Source organism: Aethalodelphis obliquidens, unplaced genomic scaffold, assembly GCF_003676395.1.
Source record: "Aethalodelphis obliquidens isolate GAN/ISIS:26980383/991018 unplaced genomic scaffold, ASM367639v1 scaffold22, whole genome shotgun sequence".
Lineage (NCBI taxonomy): Eukaryota > Metazoa > Chordata > Mammalia > Artiodactyla > Delphinidae > Aethalodelphis > Aethalodelphis obliquidens.
Window position 1 is genome coordinate 19,024,333 of NW_020837966.1, and position 17,944 is coordinate 19,042,276.

Here is a 17,944-nt window from a genome sequence, read left to right on the forward strand (position 1 = left end):
GGCTTCTGCTGGACTCATGATATGAAGAAGCCCTCTTTCCCTTGGGAGTACCAGCCACAAGGAAGAAAGAATCCTAGCGCTGCCTGAGAATAAAGCCAACGCCAGAGGAGGCAGAGCTGCTGAGAAACAGACAGAAGAAAGAAAAGGTCTTTCCATCACCTGCATGCAGCCATACCTCAGGTCTGTGCCTTGGACTTTGAAGTGAGAAAGTAAGACAGAATCTCCCTTTTGTTGAAACATCTCTGAATCTCCTAATCCAAAGAACCGAGAGGAACACCATCGACTCAACCATGTGTTTTGGAATACATTTATTTGCCCTGAGCTGCTCTTGTGTTCTCCCAAATCTTCATCAAATTGCCTAAAATTTACTATTTTTTTAATGTTACATTTTAGAAACTTCACGCCCTAAAATTCCTTTGCCCAGAAGTTAAAGGTTTTAACATAGCAAGAGTGAAAACGTACTTCATTCCCAAGCGGGAATTTATTTGATAACTCAATTCTCTGTAATAGCCCAACTAATGTACTAAGAATTACAGGAAAAAATAGGTATGTGCCCTGCAGATTATATAATATTTACTGAAAAACCACAAGTCCCACGCTACTGGGGATAAGGCAGTAAGCAAAAGGCATTTGTTTGGCAGACGTGAATCTCAGGTCCATTTTGCACCTAAGGAGAGAGGAGGAATTAAGGTCAGAAAAAAAATTCCTGCCCTCATGGAACTTATATCCTGGTGGAAGAGGAAAAGAAAATCAACAGGACACATAGATAAACAAAGCAGGGCAAAGTGAGAGAAAATGGTGTAGGAGGTGATGCTATTTTAGACGATGGCCCGGAAAATCGCCGAGGAGGTGACATTTGAGCTGATACTGGTGCTAGCTGGAGAAGCATACTGTAGGCAGAGGGAACATCTAGTTAGGGACCCTGAGGCAGGGATGTGCTTCACATGTTCCAGGAACACCAAGGAGGCCAGCGTGGCTGGAACAAAGTGAGGGGCACAGTGACAGGAGATGAGTTCAGCAAGGTAGCCAGAGTCTAGACCATGTGGGTCCTTTTGGGGCCAGAAAGACTATGAGTTTGACTGTGCTATGATGGGAAAGCAATGGTGCAAGTGGGCAGAAGAACAGCATGATTGAACATATATGTGAAAAGAATCACTCTAGTTATGTGTGGAGAATGAACTAAAGAAGGGCAAGAATGAAAGAGACTAGTTAAGAGGCCACTGAGGTCCAGGCAAAAGATGATGTGGATCAAGCAGTTGAGGTGGGGATCATGAGAAGTGGATTCTAGATGTATTTTGAAGGTAGAGCCGCCGACCTGGTTTTAAGAATGGAGCCAATGCAGGATTCTAGGTGATCAACATGTGGACCACTACTGAACGAGACTAACTATGTCTTTTAAATTAACTGTCTTAATGAGTTTATTAGATAATCTCTTAATTTTAAAATAAAACATGCTGCTTATGCAAGAATAAGGCCTTTGATAAACCATTGAGTGTTTAAAATATCTTTGCATCATAGAACAGAAATATATAAAAATGATATACGTTGACTGTAAACAGGTGTTTTCACAGGTTTGACTTGTTTCTTTTCTTTTTTATTTATTTATGGCTGTGTTGGGTCTTCGTTGCTGTGTGTGGGCTTTCTCTAGTTGTGGTGAGCAGGGACTACCCTCCGTTGCGGTGCGCGGGCTTCTCATTGTCGTGGCTTTCTCTTGTTGCGGAACACGGGCTCTAGGGGCGCAGGCTTCAGTAGTTGTGGCACGTGGGCTCAGTAGTTGTGGCTCACAGGCTCTAGAGCTCAGGCTCAGTAGTTGTGGCTCACGGGCTTAGCTGCTTTGCGGCATGTGGGATCTTTCTGGACCAGGGATCGAACCTGTGTTCCTTGCATTGGTAGGCAGATTCTTAACCACTGTGCCACCAGGGAAGCCCTGACTTGTTTCTTGATAAAGTTACTAAGACATTAGAGAAAGGTATACTTAATACAAATTAATGGAATAAACAACTAAATGAGACTTAATAACTGGCACTTGATTTTAAATATTTAATTTGTTCCTATAAACCTTGTCAATACAAGTAATAAATCAACAACAACAAGAAAAGAATGGAGCCAATGTTGGATGTGAGAAAAAGAAAATCAATGGTGATGACACCAAGTTTTTAACATGATCCTAAAAATGAGTAGAGGTGTCATTTTCCACAATAAAGATGATGGCAGGAAGAACAGGTGTGGGGAGTGGAAACTGAGGTTAGCGTTGGATGTGTACTGTTCTTATTGCAGCAAAATACACAAACATAACATTTACCACTGCACTCATCTTTAAGCGTTCAATTTAGTCGTATGAAGTACACTCACAATGCTGTGGCCATCACCACTGTCCAGTTCCCAAACTTTCCCATCATTCCAAACACAAACTCTGTACCCATTCAACACTAACTCCCCATTTCTCCTCCCTCCAGGCCCTGGTCATCTCTGTTCTACCTCCTGTCTCTAGTGGACACGTAAGTGTAAGATGCCTACTGGACATGCCGCTGAAGATACCGGAAGGTAGTCAGACACACTGATTCCGGGGTGGAAGGGAGAAAGGAGAGCTAGAGTCATAAATTGGGGAGCCATCAGCATATGGAGTAGTCAGCGCACAATTCCCACTTATTGAGCTAAATGTCTGACTTAGTTTCTCTCACTCCTGTGCAGCTCAGAAAATGAATATGGTGCCAGACAGAGTGCCTGGCATAAAGTAACCATTCAATAAATATTTGCTCACTTGAGCAACTAAACGCTTTGCCCTCCAGTTTGTGGGCACAACGATTCTTTGAACAAGAAATTTTAAAAGTACAAGCCTTTAAAATCAACACCTCTATTTCTTGGGGGAAAAAAAAGAGTCTGAACAAATTTAAAAATACATTGGCACTGCTACTGCAGTTTTCAGAAATAACATTTGATTTTCTGATCTCTTTGGCTGATGACCGTGCCAGAACCCAGTACCACTTGACACCACGCTATGTTACATAAACAGACTGGGAGAGACACGACCAGATGTGGCGTGTCACAGCAAGGATCAATGAGCTTGAAAAGCAGAAGAGGTCCTGTCTAAAACCAGGCATTTGAAGTGTGTTTCAAAACCTCCAACCTCTATTCACATTACCCTGGTGATGTTCGAAGAAAAATGTGATCGTGGAAAAAGGTAAAATTTTGGCTACCAAGATGGGATTCAGAGAGCAATTTATCTTCAGCCAACGAATGTCTTCTACATAGAATAATCTTCAAGCGTCAGATCTTGATAATCTCAGTCACATGCAGGCATTTAAGGGCTGCTGTTCCTTAGGGTGCAGCAACCCTTGGGCATGTCAAGGCGTGTCATACATCCTCGGGGTGTGGAGGTCCTGGGATTTATCTTTACATAATAATGTTGGAATCATCTTCTCCAGCCACACTGCCATAAGTGCAGAAATTTGAGGATATAAACTTGGTATGGGAAGATTTCAAAAGCCTCAGCTGTTGATTACATTCTCTTGACACTTACTTCCATCACCTGTATAATTAACCATAGCTTAGTCATCCACTAGTGCCATGGCTACAGCCCTGAAGTTAAACTGAAATGTTAGCGTAATCCAGGCTGCGAAACTCAACGCAGAGCAGTACAAGACAGGCAAGCGTTCCCAGACCCCAGTGTCAGTGTTTCACTGGGAAGTGAAAACACATTGGTGTTTTCTCTCAGTCATCATACCTTCTCAATTTACAGTGGTTGTTTTGGTGGATGCGAAAGTATCTGAACATGGCATTAGTAATAGGTTAAGAAACCAATTAGCTTCTGGAGGGCATATGAGAATTTCCAATTCCTTGAGTTGGAATCTGAACTTTGAAAGCTAGGATACGTTTGCCCACTTTGAAAAAAAAGAGAACCTATTCAGTTTAGAAGGCTGGTTATCCAACTCCAGTTGTACGGGCAAAGATGAATTTACCTCCTCCGCCCAATTTTATCATTGGGTTTGGACCTTCCTGATGAGGTCCTTTCTCAGAGGAGAAAGGAAGAAGTATTTCTCCACATCCTCTCTTTGGAGTAGAACAAGATACTCAGGATGGATTCCACAGAAGCTTTCTTAACCTAGTGCTATGTGGTGTCACTACGCTCCGCCAGACATAAAACTTCCTTGGGGTACATGAGCCTTCATCTGTCCTCAGGGATGACAGAAACAAAGCACTTTCATTGTTATTGTATCATGAAGAGATTTAAGAACCAAAGAAATGCTTAAATTCCTGTGCCTGAGCGCTGACAAAATAAAGGGACTTGCATATCTAGTGAGAGCCAATGAAAAAACTAGCATGTCTCTCATAACGCACCAAGAGCATTTTCTAACAAATTCCACTGCAAAACCTAGAGCCAGAAATCTTTTCCAAAAGAAATAAAAGTTCACTCGCCTTGGGGTTTTTGAATGAACTGTATATTTAATGTAAAACCCTATTTCAATAATGTGTCCTCGGGCTTCCCTGGTGGCGCAGTGGTTGAGAGTCCGCCTGCTGATGCAGCAGACGCAGGTTCGTGCCCCGGTCCGGGAAGATCCCACATGCCGCGGAGCGGCTGGGCCCGTGAGCCATGGCCGCTGAGCCTGCGCTCCGCAACAGGAGAGGCCGCAACAGTCAGAGGCCCGTGTACCGCATAAAAAAAAAAAAAAAAAAAAAAAGGCACCTGAATTTGGATTCAAGATGGGGAAAAAAAAATGACCATACTAGGGCTTCCCTGGTGGCGCAGTGGTTGAAAGTCTGCCTGCCGATGCAGGGGACACGGGTTCGTGCCCCAGTCCGGGAGGATCCCACATGCCGCAGAGCGGCTGGGCCCGTGAGCCACGTCCGGAGCCTGTGCTCCGCAACAGGAGAGGCCGCAACAGTGAGACGCCCGCGAGCCGCAAATAATAATAATGTGTCCTATTTTAAACTATTTTTAAGTTAGTTATCATGGCCCTATTAGATGCTGATGATGACCATTATTAGCAGGAAATTTAAACTTGACTTTTCCTGCTGCCATGCCTCAGTGTATGTCATACTCTATTACTAATCTGTTGACTCTCAGCCGTACAGGTTATTTTTATTTGGCCAAGTTGCACAGCCATTTAGCACTTGCTCAGGAAATAGTCAGTGCAATAAAAAGGGCTTTAAATATATTCAGAGGCCACGAACTCCTCTTCTTCTATTTTACCACTGGGAGTACATATAAGCCACAAGATGTTGAAGGAAGTCTAAGTGAAGATGGTCAAACAATTTTCATTATGTGGCACAATGTATGAACTGGTCAAACTACAGCAACTGCACCTGAGTCTCTGGGCAGCAAGCAAGCCTTCAATGTAGATAAGGAAGTGCACATTTCCTTCCAGAGGAAAGAGAACGTTTCAAAATGTAGTCAGGTTTCTCAAATTTATACGGGGTATAAATGGGACTCATGGTCAATCAGACTGAAAATCAGGTAGATTAGGGTTACTGATAGTCTTAACAGCTTAGAAATGAGAATCGACTTAATGTGGAGGAGCCATTGGACAATCAGGTGAAAACATGGTGGTTGTTGGGATTTAGGAACTATACTCTCCAAGTTCACAGGACAGGCTGGTGGGTTAAGACCCCGAGAATAGGGACAGTAGTAATAAGAGTAAGAAAGGCTCTGACAGTGAGGATGAAAAAGAACCACGAGGGAGATGGACCCTACTGGTTTCACTGACTGTTGGGATGGGAAGTGTGTTAGGTCACAGATGACTGATTTTAATTCACGAACAGGAGAATGGAGATGAGGAAGCGGATCTGGATTGGACAGGAATGTGCGAGGCTCCATTCTGGAGAGGTTGAGTGTGAGTAGCCTGTGGAATATCCAACTGGAAGCTGAGGTCTTGTCTCTGAAGAGAGAAGCCACACCTACAAGTCTAGATTGTGTAATGGCCGAGATGGTCGTTATGTCCAAAGAATAAAGTGGCTGTGAGTACAGGGAGGAAGGAAGCTGAAGCCAGAACCTGGTAGGACGAAGCCGGAGTATGGTGAGTGAAAAGACGGGGAAAAAAGGAGGAAACCCAAGGCATGTAATGACATAGACAACAGGGAAGAGGGACTTTCAAAAGGTGTAAACGATTCAAGTTAGTTCAAGAAAACACAGAAAAAGCTAAGTGCAGGGGGGGGGCAGGGGATAAATTGGGAGATCGGGATTGACATATACACACTCGTATATATAAAATAGATAACTAATAAGGACCTACTGTAGAGCACAGGGAACTCTACTCAAGACTCTGTAATGGCCTATGTAGGAAAAGAATCTAAAAAAGAGTGGGTATATGTAAATGCATAATTGATTCACTTTGCTGTACACCTGAAACTAACACAACATTGTATATCAACGATACAATTTTAAACTGTATCATACAGTTTTCTTTTTAACTCAACAAACAAACAAAGAAAACAGAGGAAAAGCCCATAGGATTTGTTAATTAGGGAACTGGTTTATCTCTATTGGGTCAGATTGAAAGTGGATGAGGATTCTGCACAGCAAAGGAAACCACCAACGAAATGAAAAGACAACCTACTGAATGGAGACAATATATGCAAATCATTTACCTGTTAAGGGGCTAATATCCAACACATATAAAGAACTAATACAACTCAATAGCAAAAAAAACAACTCGATTAAAAAACAGGAAGATATAAGTAGACATTTTCCCAAAGAGGACGTACAGATGGCCAACAGCTTCATGAAACGATCTCAACATCACTAATCATCAGGGAAAAACAAATTAAAACTACAAGGAGATACCATCTCACACCTGTTAGAATGCCTACTCTCAAAAAGACAAGAGATAACAAGCGTTGTCAAGGATGTGGAGAAAAGGCACCCTTGTGCCGTGTTGGTGGAAATGTAAATTGGTGCAGCCACTATGGAAAATAGTAGGGAGTTTCCTCCAAAAATTAAAAATAGACTACCAAAGGATCCAGCAATTCCACTTCTGGATTCTCAGCTGAAGAAAATAAAAACTTTAATTTGAAAAGATACATGCACCTCAGTGTTTACTGCAGCGTTACTTATGATGGCCAAGAGATGGAAACAGCGCAAGTCTCCATCAACAGGTGAATAAAGGAGATGTGGTACATATACAATGTAGATATAGATATAGATGTGGTACATATATACAGTGCAATGTTACTCAGCCATAAAAAGGGAAGAAATCTTGCCATTTTCAGCAACATGGATGGACTTTGAGGGCATTATGCTAAGTGAAATAAGTGAGACAGAGAAAGACAAATACCATATGATCTCACTCATATCTCGAATTAGAAAAAGGAGAAAAAGAAAAACAAGCTTATAGATACAGAGAACCGACTGCTGGTTGCCAGTAGCAGGGGATCAGGACTGAGCAAAACGGGGAAAGGGAGTCAAAAGGTATAAATTTCCAGTTACAAATAAATCATGGGAGTGTAATGTACAGCATAGTGACTATAGTGAATGATACCATATTGCATATTTGAAATGTTAAGAGGGTGTATCTTAAAAGTGATAAGAAAAAAATATTTTATAACTATGTATGGCGACAGATGGTAACTAGACTTACTGTAGTGATCATTTTGCAATATGCCCAAACATCGAATCGTGTTGTACACCTAAAACTAATATAATATTACATGTCAATTATACGTCAATTTAAAAAACGTGAATGAGGAGACGGGACAATACACAGAGGCATAATCTGTGTGGCTCTTTGGAGAGACAGGCAAGTGTAGGAAAGGAGAAAACAGGGGTGCATACAGGCATCCTAGGACTGAGGCCCTCCACATCTCATTAGTGGGATAACAGGAATAATGCAAGGTCTAGGCTAAAGGGGGTCATTCTATTATATCCAACGCGCAGTTTAAATACACGACCATGGGTGTCAAGGTTGACTAGGGAGGCCATCAAAGCCAGAGTGGAAATGACAGCGACCACAAGAAAGCAGGGAGAATCTGCTTGGGGGAAGGTGAGGATGATAAGGTGGGGTGTGTGTGTGTGTGTGTGTGTTTGTATGGGGGGTTTTGGTGTTTTTTTCTTCTTTTGGTATATAAATGGTTTTGAGTGCTAATGAAAACATCACAGGTGATATGCTTTGCACGGAATGTTTAAAAAATTGAATTATTTACTAAGATTTAAAAGTTGAGAGTATTTCAAATAATTTTTTTTCTGATTTATCTTGATGAGGACATGACCTGGGATATTCTCCCATGTGGCAGCAGACATCAGGAACTGCCTGGTTGTGGGCGCCTCCTCTGGACACTGAGGGTTTCTCCTTTGCCCTGATCCTCAGCATTCCCTGTTGTCTACCACCCAGTTCACAGGATCTTTCTGGTCTCCTTAAACAAACGAGTTTGCAACCTCGTGGCTGGAGGTTCTAATTAGTCAGTAAGAAATAAAAAGTAGAAAGTGATGGATATATAAGGAATTATGATTAGAGGCAACTTCAGAGCCAGACCTCCAAGTCTACCTTTCTACATAATCCACAGATTTTGAATTTAACTTCAACACCGTATTTCTTCTAAAATATAAACACTTATACAATATAAAAACATTCCCTTAGTCATAATTCAGAAATTCAAAGTCTTCTTTATTTTTCTAATTAACTCAATGTTGGCAAGACCAGACCTGATACTGGATCTCTATAGACGTTACTTGGACCATTAACCTGAACATTCACACATTTCACTGCAGAAATATTAAAGTACCAGTTACAGGCTACATGATGCATGGTCCATGCACCATCATGCCTTTATAAAATCCCCCCGATTCTATATTCTGGCACTAAGGGTTTCAGGAAAGGGACTGGGATCCTTAAGTATCAACTTTCACACACCTATGAACAAAGATACAACTCTGTCCATTTGAGAAAAAAATGTCTCGGGGATGTCTAAGACAGTATTTTCAAAATAACATTTATGAAGACAATTAGCAAGAGTTGGGAGGGGTAATTCAGTATTCTTAAGCAAGCAGGTAATCAGAGGAACAAAGCAGGTATGAGATTTCACAACAGATTTCTGCCAACAGAAGCAGAGGACACCAGTGTATTAAGAAGCAAGTCTTTTCCCTTTGCTCCACCCCCAGACAGACCTCCACTTAATGTTCTCTGAGAAACAGACATCTTAATGCCACAGTGATTTTACAACGGGAGCTGAGAGGTTGCAATGGTCAAGTCTACTCAACAGAGTGAGATGGGCGATGACTCCACGTGTGTGCCATAGACTCTCTGGCATGGGGCTTACTTGCCAGAGACCAGCCAAGACTGTCTTCCCCCAAATGGAGGCTTAACCCACCAGAGAGAAAACCCATCGGTTTTTGCATCAGCTAGAAGTTGGGCTCTGTGGGCTTCCGAGGCCACGTTACCAGGCGTGGGCTTTCTAGGCTACAACATCCCCCGTGATGCATCTCTGATTGGTCTTTGACCAGTATTGTCAGTTGCCTGACATTCCCCTATTTTCTCTACTGGAGTGATGGGGGTTAACAATCATTAAGAAAAGGAGCCTGATGTTCTACATAAAGCCAGGCTCCCCAATGACCTCTTTTTAGCCAAGCGTAGTCCGCTGTTTGCAGGGATGCTAAGTGCTTCCAAAAGCCATCTCATGGCTCCAGCAGCATCCAGCACCTCTCCCGAGTGTACGGTATTGAACAGGGCCTGGATACCTGCTTGCTAAGCAGAGAAGAGCATGTACCTGCTTTTATGCCAAGCCAAAGAGAGTACCCACTTGGTACCACAATAGCTTAAGATCTCCAAGAAACTGATTTTTTTTTTTTTTAAAGAGCTTTTCTATGAAGCCAGAGAACACACTGGTGAGACTGCTGTTTTCCACTGCACCTGAAGCTATGGAGCCCCTACAAAGGAATTTGGATGACGTTTCTGCCCCTTTCCTCTATAATCTCTAAGGGATTGCCACTAGACCAGGGCCACTAGACCAGGGCCACTAGACCAGGGCCACTTTGGCAGACGCAGCACTGACTGAGCCCCTCTCGAACGGAGCATGGCAAAAAAAAAAAAAAAAAAGCAACCAACGATGCCTACTGCATCAATATCCCGAAATACTTTTACTCCCCAGTGCTCATCTGTAAAAGGCAATGCTTGCTTTGTTAAAAAAAAAAAAAAAGAACAAAAAAACACAAAACAACAACAAAACCGAGGGGATAAATGTGTTGGCACCGACGTTCAGACACCACAGCCAGGCCCTGTGGGGTTGGCCATTTTTCTAAGATTGCCTCTCTCCCCCTCCCGGGATGACAGGGAAGTCAGAAGAATGGGAAAATGGTTCAACAATCTTTTCATTCTGACCTCAGTTATTATATTCCTGAGACAGAACCCAGAGTGGAAAACACCTTCCCATTTTTTTTTGTACCCGCAATTGCAGCCTGATTTCTCTTAGTATTTTTGAAATCTTTTCTTTCACGTTGTATTGGAATTCATTTTCTCTGAAAATGTAAAAGGCCTTGTCTGCATTGAATTCCTGGACAGCGTCTCCCTGATTAAAATCCAGTGTGAGTATAACATGCTTTTAGCACGTTTCCTAGTTAATGCAGCTCTTTGGGAATAATTCCCATCTGCTCACCTGCAAATCTGGCGCTCGACTTTTCATTCTTTCAGTCCTTACACCATATAGCTGACTCTTCCCATAATTTATGTTACAGTGCCATCTTATGGTAGTTTATGACCACCATTTATGGATGGAAAAACTCTGGACTGCCTTTTCAGCGTTTTAAAGAAAGATATGGGGTTAAAAATCATCTTTAATTAACCACACCAGGTAAATGTATCATAAACGGAGGTCTGTAAATAAAAAGCTGTTTCATTGCGGTCTGCTAATGCTGAACGCTGCAGAGAATAAGTGAGCAACCACACGAGCCTTAGAGCCCACCGATGAATTTCTTTTAAACGCATTTATGTTCTCATTCAGCGACTATTACTGCATAATCTGACATTAGGAGGCAGTATTTTCCATGAAGGCCATGATGTATTTGGCAAGCATTTATCAGAGGAAGAGGCTGGTCTAAGTTAGTGATTTGCTGCCCAGAATTTTCAGCTCTGCATTCTCATGGTGCCTTATTTCTTCCCTCTCATCTTCAAAAAAAAAAAAAAAAAAAACAACAACCCACAAAAGTCTCTGGGCCCCTATCAGCAAGACACAAGGAAACCCAATCCCACTTTTAAGCCTGATCATTTGCAAATGTGTTTCAGACCCAGGTTTAATTCGAGGAGAAGATTCCTGGGAGGAGCCTCCTTCTGGAAGTCTGCCTGCCAGTTTCTGGAGGCTTTAAGCTGTGTTTCCTCTGTCTTCTCCAGGTTTCTTTCCACCCACAAAGTGAATGTACATCGTGAATGGACCTGAACTGAACGCCTTCACCAGAACTTGGCAGTTCTGTGGCTTCCACGGCCAGTCACTCTCAGGAGGGCACAAGGGAAAAGACGGTTTCAATTCCAGGTTGGTTTGGTGGGAGGAGAGGGGGCTCTCCTATTCCAGGTGGGTTCATGGAATGGGATGGGGTTGGGGATGGGGGAGATCTGGCGTGGTAGAGAGGGTTTTACTAAAGTCATGTCCTATCCTCTTTAATGACAAGAAGTCTAAGACCTAACACAGTGATCCACCTCCAAGTCTCACACTCCAGAATCCTTTGTTCACATCCCATCTCCCTCCCAGACCGCCTCACTCATTTGCTCATCATTCCTATAGGATCCAGAGGAAAAGTCTGAGCTGCTGGCGCCAGGCAGTTCTCCATCTCTGGATGCTTCTTTACTCTCCATACAGAGCACACAGTGATTCATGAGGAAGGAGGCAAAATTAATATGCATTTCACCAGATCTAAAAGGAGAACTTTGTCAAAAAGGCATTTTTTTTTTTTTTATTAAAGGCATTCAAACGTCCAATGTGTCTCGGGTTCTTCCTGCCCTGTCACAGTGGAACTGCTTTCCTTTTTAACTTCTCCATTTTCAGTAATTGTAGGGATCACAGTTTCAAATTAAACATCTCCAACACATCATGGCGGGTTTCGTGTGCTGGGTTTCCGCTCCCCTGATTCTCTAACCCCATCCCCCCTTCCACCCCCTCCCCTCCCCCAACTCTCTTTGGCTCATAAACTTACCTTTGCTGACCCTTCTGCCCTCTCCTGGCAGGGGGGGCTATTCTTGCTTCACTCCCTGCACTTGAAATGTTCTTCTCTCTTCAACTGCCATCCCCAAATCAGCAGGGATACGCCTGGTGCTCACATTTTCCCCATCTTTTGTTGAGTGTGTGTTTGTGTGACTCTTATCGTTTCCCCTTCCCGCCCTCCCCCCGCCCCCCAATCAGAAGAACATGATCAGAGACTCCAACACACTGAGCTCAGAGTCTAAACTGCCTGTACCCATTAGGAATTCTTAAAGTGCAGATGACGCTACAAAATGACTCTTTACAGATCCAAAAGCAACATCATGGGTTGCCTCACCCCGACCCCACCCCCCAACATGTATGGTTTCTTCATTGCTGTTCCAATTTAAATTTCTCAGTTTACCAGTCAAAAGAGATGCATTTTCTTATCTCCATCCTGCAAACTCCATCTGGGATCCCCCAAACAAGCTGCGGTCTTCTGCCTCTCTCACATGCAGGAATTAGAAAAAGTCTGCATAGGAGCAGGGACCAGGTCAGGCCTTCTGATCCTGAACCAGGAGTCTCGATGACTGCAAGCACGCAGGACAAGTGAACAGGGAAGATGGAATAAATGCCTTCCTCCAAGTGATTTATTTCCCCCATCCAGCCTGCTGATCTTGTGCTAATTACCTTGGGAAAGCCCAAGTTCCAGCCCTCAAAAAATCAGAAGCGAGGAGCATCTACTATCATTGCAATTATCCTACGACGTCCACGCATCGCGAGATATTATTACCCTTCCAAGTTGTTGGCCTAGTGTCTCATGTGAACAGAGAACCAGATGGGAGTTTGGGGGGCTAAAATGGATACACCAATTATTTATAGATTCGGACTAAAAATCACGTGAACTGCCTTCTGTGGAGTTCCATCTTCTGAGAAAAGACTTGAAATAGACATAGTTGTGGAAAGTCTCAGAATCCTTCAGAATAATCCTAAACATGATATCGCAAGTAGGCAGTGGTGGAGAGAAGCCTAAAGACTTTTAGAAGCCCCTCAATGAAGAAGAACATAGTTTAAGAGCTATCTTTTGGAAAACTCTAGAATGAGACCCGGTGGTTCAACTTTATATCCAGTTGGTTTTAGTAGCATCGCCCCTAGTCACTTTTAACCTCCTGGAAAAACCTTTAAAATTTGACTTGACTGCTTGCGTAGCTGGGTTTCACCAGCTTCTGAGTAGAAGGAAATTGTTCCTAGCACCTACACATGACAGGCATTCAATCAACATTTACTAAAGGGATGAAAGAATAAAAACAGACTCTCTTTTGTTAATACTAAGTATATGACTATGTCTTATTTGGGGAAGTTTCCTTAAATTCTCAATTTTATTTTTTGACTTTGACATATATTTAAGCAATCTTTTTTCCTTTTGAGGGAGCGAAGTGGAAGGGCAATATTTCTTGAAGGATTCCTTTGTGTTAGGTACCATACTAAATACTTTACCTACATTGCTTTATTTCAACCTTATAATGACCAACAATCTTTTGGACGTTACAACAGTGGAATTATAACCTGGCTGAGGTTAACCACCTTGCCTAGGTCACCCATCCAACCTACTCTGGAGCCCAAGTCCTGACTGCTCCCAACACAGCCTGTTCTGCTCTGATTCAGAATTGAGAAATGCTGCCTTCTAGTATTACTCATAAATCTGAAAATCATGATGGAGGAAATTTTTGGAGAATTGCTGAGGACATTAAGATTTTTTAGGGATGCTTCCATTTTCATAGCCAAAAAACCATTTAAGGGAATCAGCAAGAGCTTTTGCTTTTGTTTATTTTTTTAAATGTCTTTAACAGTCTCCTGAAAGACAGGAACAGGCAGCCTAGGCTCAGCTCTCAAATCTCTCCAGGCTCTCCTCTCCATTAGAAGACTATTTTGGTCCACAAACTAGTGAAAAAGCTTCAAGGAGAGAAACTGAGAAATGTCCTTCTCTCTGGTGGTATCAATACTTGAGTTATGGTGTGATTCTAAAGCACCTGTCTGTACTGATTTACCTTTTATTGATATCCACTGAAACATACAGAGCATCACTAAACACGGGGGAAATAACTGTGATTACCATTTCCTCTTGACTTGGGAAAAAGTCCTCCTGCGTCAGCAACGGAAGATTCTGCCAACTCTATCAAACTCGCATGGAACCAAAACAAACTTTTCTATTTTCCAGTCAACTGTCATTCTCAGGGGAAAAAGCACTCAGTTTCTCCCCTTAAAAGGGAACAACGGTACGCCAAGTCATCTCCCCGACCCCCGACGCCTAAGTGTTAACTGGTCCATGAATGACGATCTTGAGCAATGATCTAATTCTGGGCCCTCTTCACCATGTGGCTGGACTAATGTCAGTTGCAAGAAATATACTTCATAAAAATTACAAGAAAGCAAAAAACAACATCACAAGAAAGCTTTCAATGAGGTCTCAAAACTCACTTTGCGTGGGGGACATTTCCAAGTCAATCACCTAAAATTAAAGAAACCCCTTTAATTTTATTTTACTGACACTCGCAAAGTTGCAAACGTGGAAACCTACCTTTCCACTTGGTTTTAAATCCCTTCGTTCCACCATTAATTTTCCAACTGTCACAGCATGGAACGTCGTGGGATTGTGTGTGTGTGTGTGTGTGTGCGTTCCCTGCGTATTCTTTGTACTTCCACCAAACGCTACCTTAGATCATCCTCGACAAGAGAGTAAAGGTTATCATTAGCATGTTGAATAATGGATGGTGTCCATTGTATTTTCTTGTTTAGGACAATAAATCATCCTGAAAACTTTTATTATGTTCTCTATAAAATACAAGCGCATCAGCACTTGTTATGTTTGCCTCTCCTGAGCTGGTTTGGCAGGGCGCCTTAGGCTGCAAAGAACAGCCAGGGGTTGCCAAGCAAGGGCTGACTTGATTCTGTGCCCATTCCTCCAGGGGATGTAAACATCCTGCCCTGGAATACTTCACCAACCTGTAGCGAGCAAACTCCCGTGCACAGTGGTGCACCTGGCAGAGCTGGAAACCGTGCGTCACAGCACCGACCAGGCCCTGCTGGGTAACGGAGAGGTCAAAGGTGGAAGCCACATCTACCGACCCCAGCCAGCCCCAAACAGGAGGACAGCACTGGATTCCATGGAGAACCGGGCAGGAATCGAGTGCAAAGGGCAAGGGACACTAAGATTTACTGAGTACCCACCAACCACACGCCGGAGACTGTAGCAGACACTTTCACGTGCCTTATTTCATGTCCTATCGAGGAAGGCTGCTCAGTGGGTAAGGCCATGGGAGCCAGAGTGCCACTGCCCTGGCCCACCACTCACTGGCTGTGTTGTCTTGGGCAACTTGCCTCATCTAATCCTCAGGATTCTCATTGGCAAAGTGGGGACGGACCAGTTAGATACTGACATCCTTTCATACCAGACCATCCAGAGCAGCGCCTTCAAACCCCAGAGCCCAAACCCTCCCACTGTCCTGGCTGCACCAGCCCCCCACAGGGAACCTCCCCATCCACTGTGGGCCACCCTGCAATCCAGGAACTAAAGAGACACGCGGGCACAGCAGAGCCACTAGGGCCTCTCCAGTGATACAGGCTGGTTTGCTCTCATTGGTGGGTATCCATGCCCATCAGTCATTAGATAGCTTTCCAGGGCTGTCCTAGGGAAAAGGGTGGAGTCTAGAGAACCTATCACATGACAAGCCACCCATCAACGATAATGATAGCTGTGCCTATTATACCGATGCGGAAAGCTAGGCTAAACAAGGTTCAGTAACATGGGGAAAACCAAGGAACCAGGATACGCATCTAGGTGACTTGAACTCTCAGCTCCACATCTGTTGACCACGATGTATCAACTGAAGAATCCTAAGAGCCCCTTTAAAGATGGTATAAAAGAGCTTCCCTCCTAGAGAAAGCCATTGCTTCCGCTAGATTTCAAATGTCCATGCTCATTTTGAATGTCATCCTTGAGGATTTGATAAAAGGGAAGCCTGAATCCAGTTGTAATGACAATGTTTTAATTATATTATCAGACTTCTTACATGGAAACTGCTTTTCTCCAGCCTGAATGGAACAGACTGATCTCAGCTGGGGAACCGAGTGTAACAAGCACACAGCTAGCCTTTTCAACCACAAGTGATGCGATGCTACTCTTATATTTGGGTACTCTGAGTGACTGCTGAGTTGTTCTTCTGTGCTTCTCTGAGTTTTTGAGGATGGAGGGAGAAAATGCATTAAAAAGATTAAAATACCTAATTTTATACTGTCAATGAAGTGATTTTTTAAAAATTCTTATTGAGATAGAATACTGTCAGGACACATGAAAAACAGTTAAGGGCTCACCAACTGCACATGTGATTCGCATAGAGTCATCACAGCGTATATCTATACCCTGCTCTCAAGATACAGGCTTCTGATTCTCCATCCTGCTTATCTATCAGCTGTTATCACTTGAGTATGAAATAGTCACCTGGGGACAGGAGGGTGCTTCTACAGGAATAGCACTTAAGGCAGTGAAGTTTTATTAAGAGAAAGGAGGAGAGATAGGAACATTACTGGGGGGTGGGGGGAGGCCAGAGTGGAGATTATTCCAGAAGTAATGGAAGACTCTGCGGCTCAACATGTGATTCACGGACCAACAGCATGGACATCACCTGGGAGCCCGTCAGAGTCTGAGGCCCACCCCCAGTTCACGGATCAGAATCACTATTCTGATCAGATGCCCAGACACTTCGAGAAGCCCTGCTCTAGGGGGTCCAGTCTCTGCTCACACTGGGTCGAGAGGAGTGGGTACAGGAGTGGCGTGGAGCAGGGAATGGAGCTGTAAGAGATGGGAAAGTACCCAAGTGTTTGCCTACGAGGTTATCTTGTCTGCATCAACTGGAGGGGAAAAACCTCTGCTGTGGGAGGCTGAGCAGGCCGTCCCTGCGGCTGCACACAGCATGGTGGCCATCTGTGTATCAAGAGACGAGGAACGCTGTGCAGGAGCGTGGACTTGTGCAGAGCCTAAGCACGACCAGGTGTTTGAGTGGGAAAGCCAGTCTCCAAGATCAAAGCCACGTCGACTGTAAAGAGAACAGCTTGCCCACCAAACCCAGGCCCTCCGAATGGAGAGAGGGCAACATCTGAACAGACCAGATGGCAGCAGCCAAGGGCTCTGCAGAGCCCAGAATAAACTTGCCACAACAGCTTGGTGGCATCAAAACCTCATTATCTGCCAGGCTTACCACTAAAGACAAACACAGGTTCCACGAGCAGGTGGGGAGAAGCCCCAGCGATCCGTGTGGTAAGTGGGCAGGAATTAATTACAGGGCAGACGCTGAAGCCCCCTTTTGCGGATGACAAGGGAATGTAGTTTTTGAAAAAAGCTGGGTGAGCACTTGGCACTAACCAGTCTGGGGTCACGCAAAGCGCCGTCCCTGTGGGCCTTTGAGATGGGCAGGCAAGTTATTTTTGTACAGAAGCCTGGGTAGTTCTGGCTCAGAAGCTTCCACCCCTTCGTGCCGGGACTTTAGATCCGGTGCCACGACCCTGTCACTCCACCAGCGACCCAGCGGCCTCTCAGGGACGCGGGCATTTCACCAACTTGTGAATTTTCCACAAGTATAAGTCGCTCTCCTCTTCACTGCCCCCAGGGAGATTTCCTTAAATACATTTAAATAGAATAATTATTATTGTTATTTTACCTTCTTCTTCTGGATGGCAACTTTCCTACATGCCGCTCAAAGAACTATTCTGAAACGATCCAGTTACTCTTTGCAAAATTCCTGGGAAGAAGGCGGGTGGTAGTTTCTCTACATTTCTGGAGGAGAGGGGTGACATG

At 43.8% G+C, this 17,944-nt stretch overlaps 1 protein-coding gene across 1 annotated transcript in view; it reads right to left on the reverse strand.

Annotated features, from left to right (window-relative positions):
• Positions 1 to 10,542: 10,542 nt before the first annotated feature.
• Positions 10,543 to 17,944, reverse strand: part of EIF4E3 (eukaryotic translation initiation factor 4E family member 3) — a 99,617-nt gene continuing 92,215 nt past the window's right edge. The window contains exon 7 of the mRNA XM_027121394.1: positions 10,543 to 17,765. Within this exon, the coding sequence (XP_026977195.1) occupies positions 17,683 to 17,765 (83 nt within the window). The 3' untranslated portion in view covers positions 10,543 to 17,682. The remainder of the gene's footprint in view (positions 17,766 to 17,944) is intronic.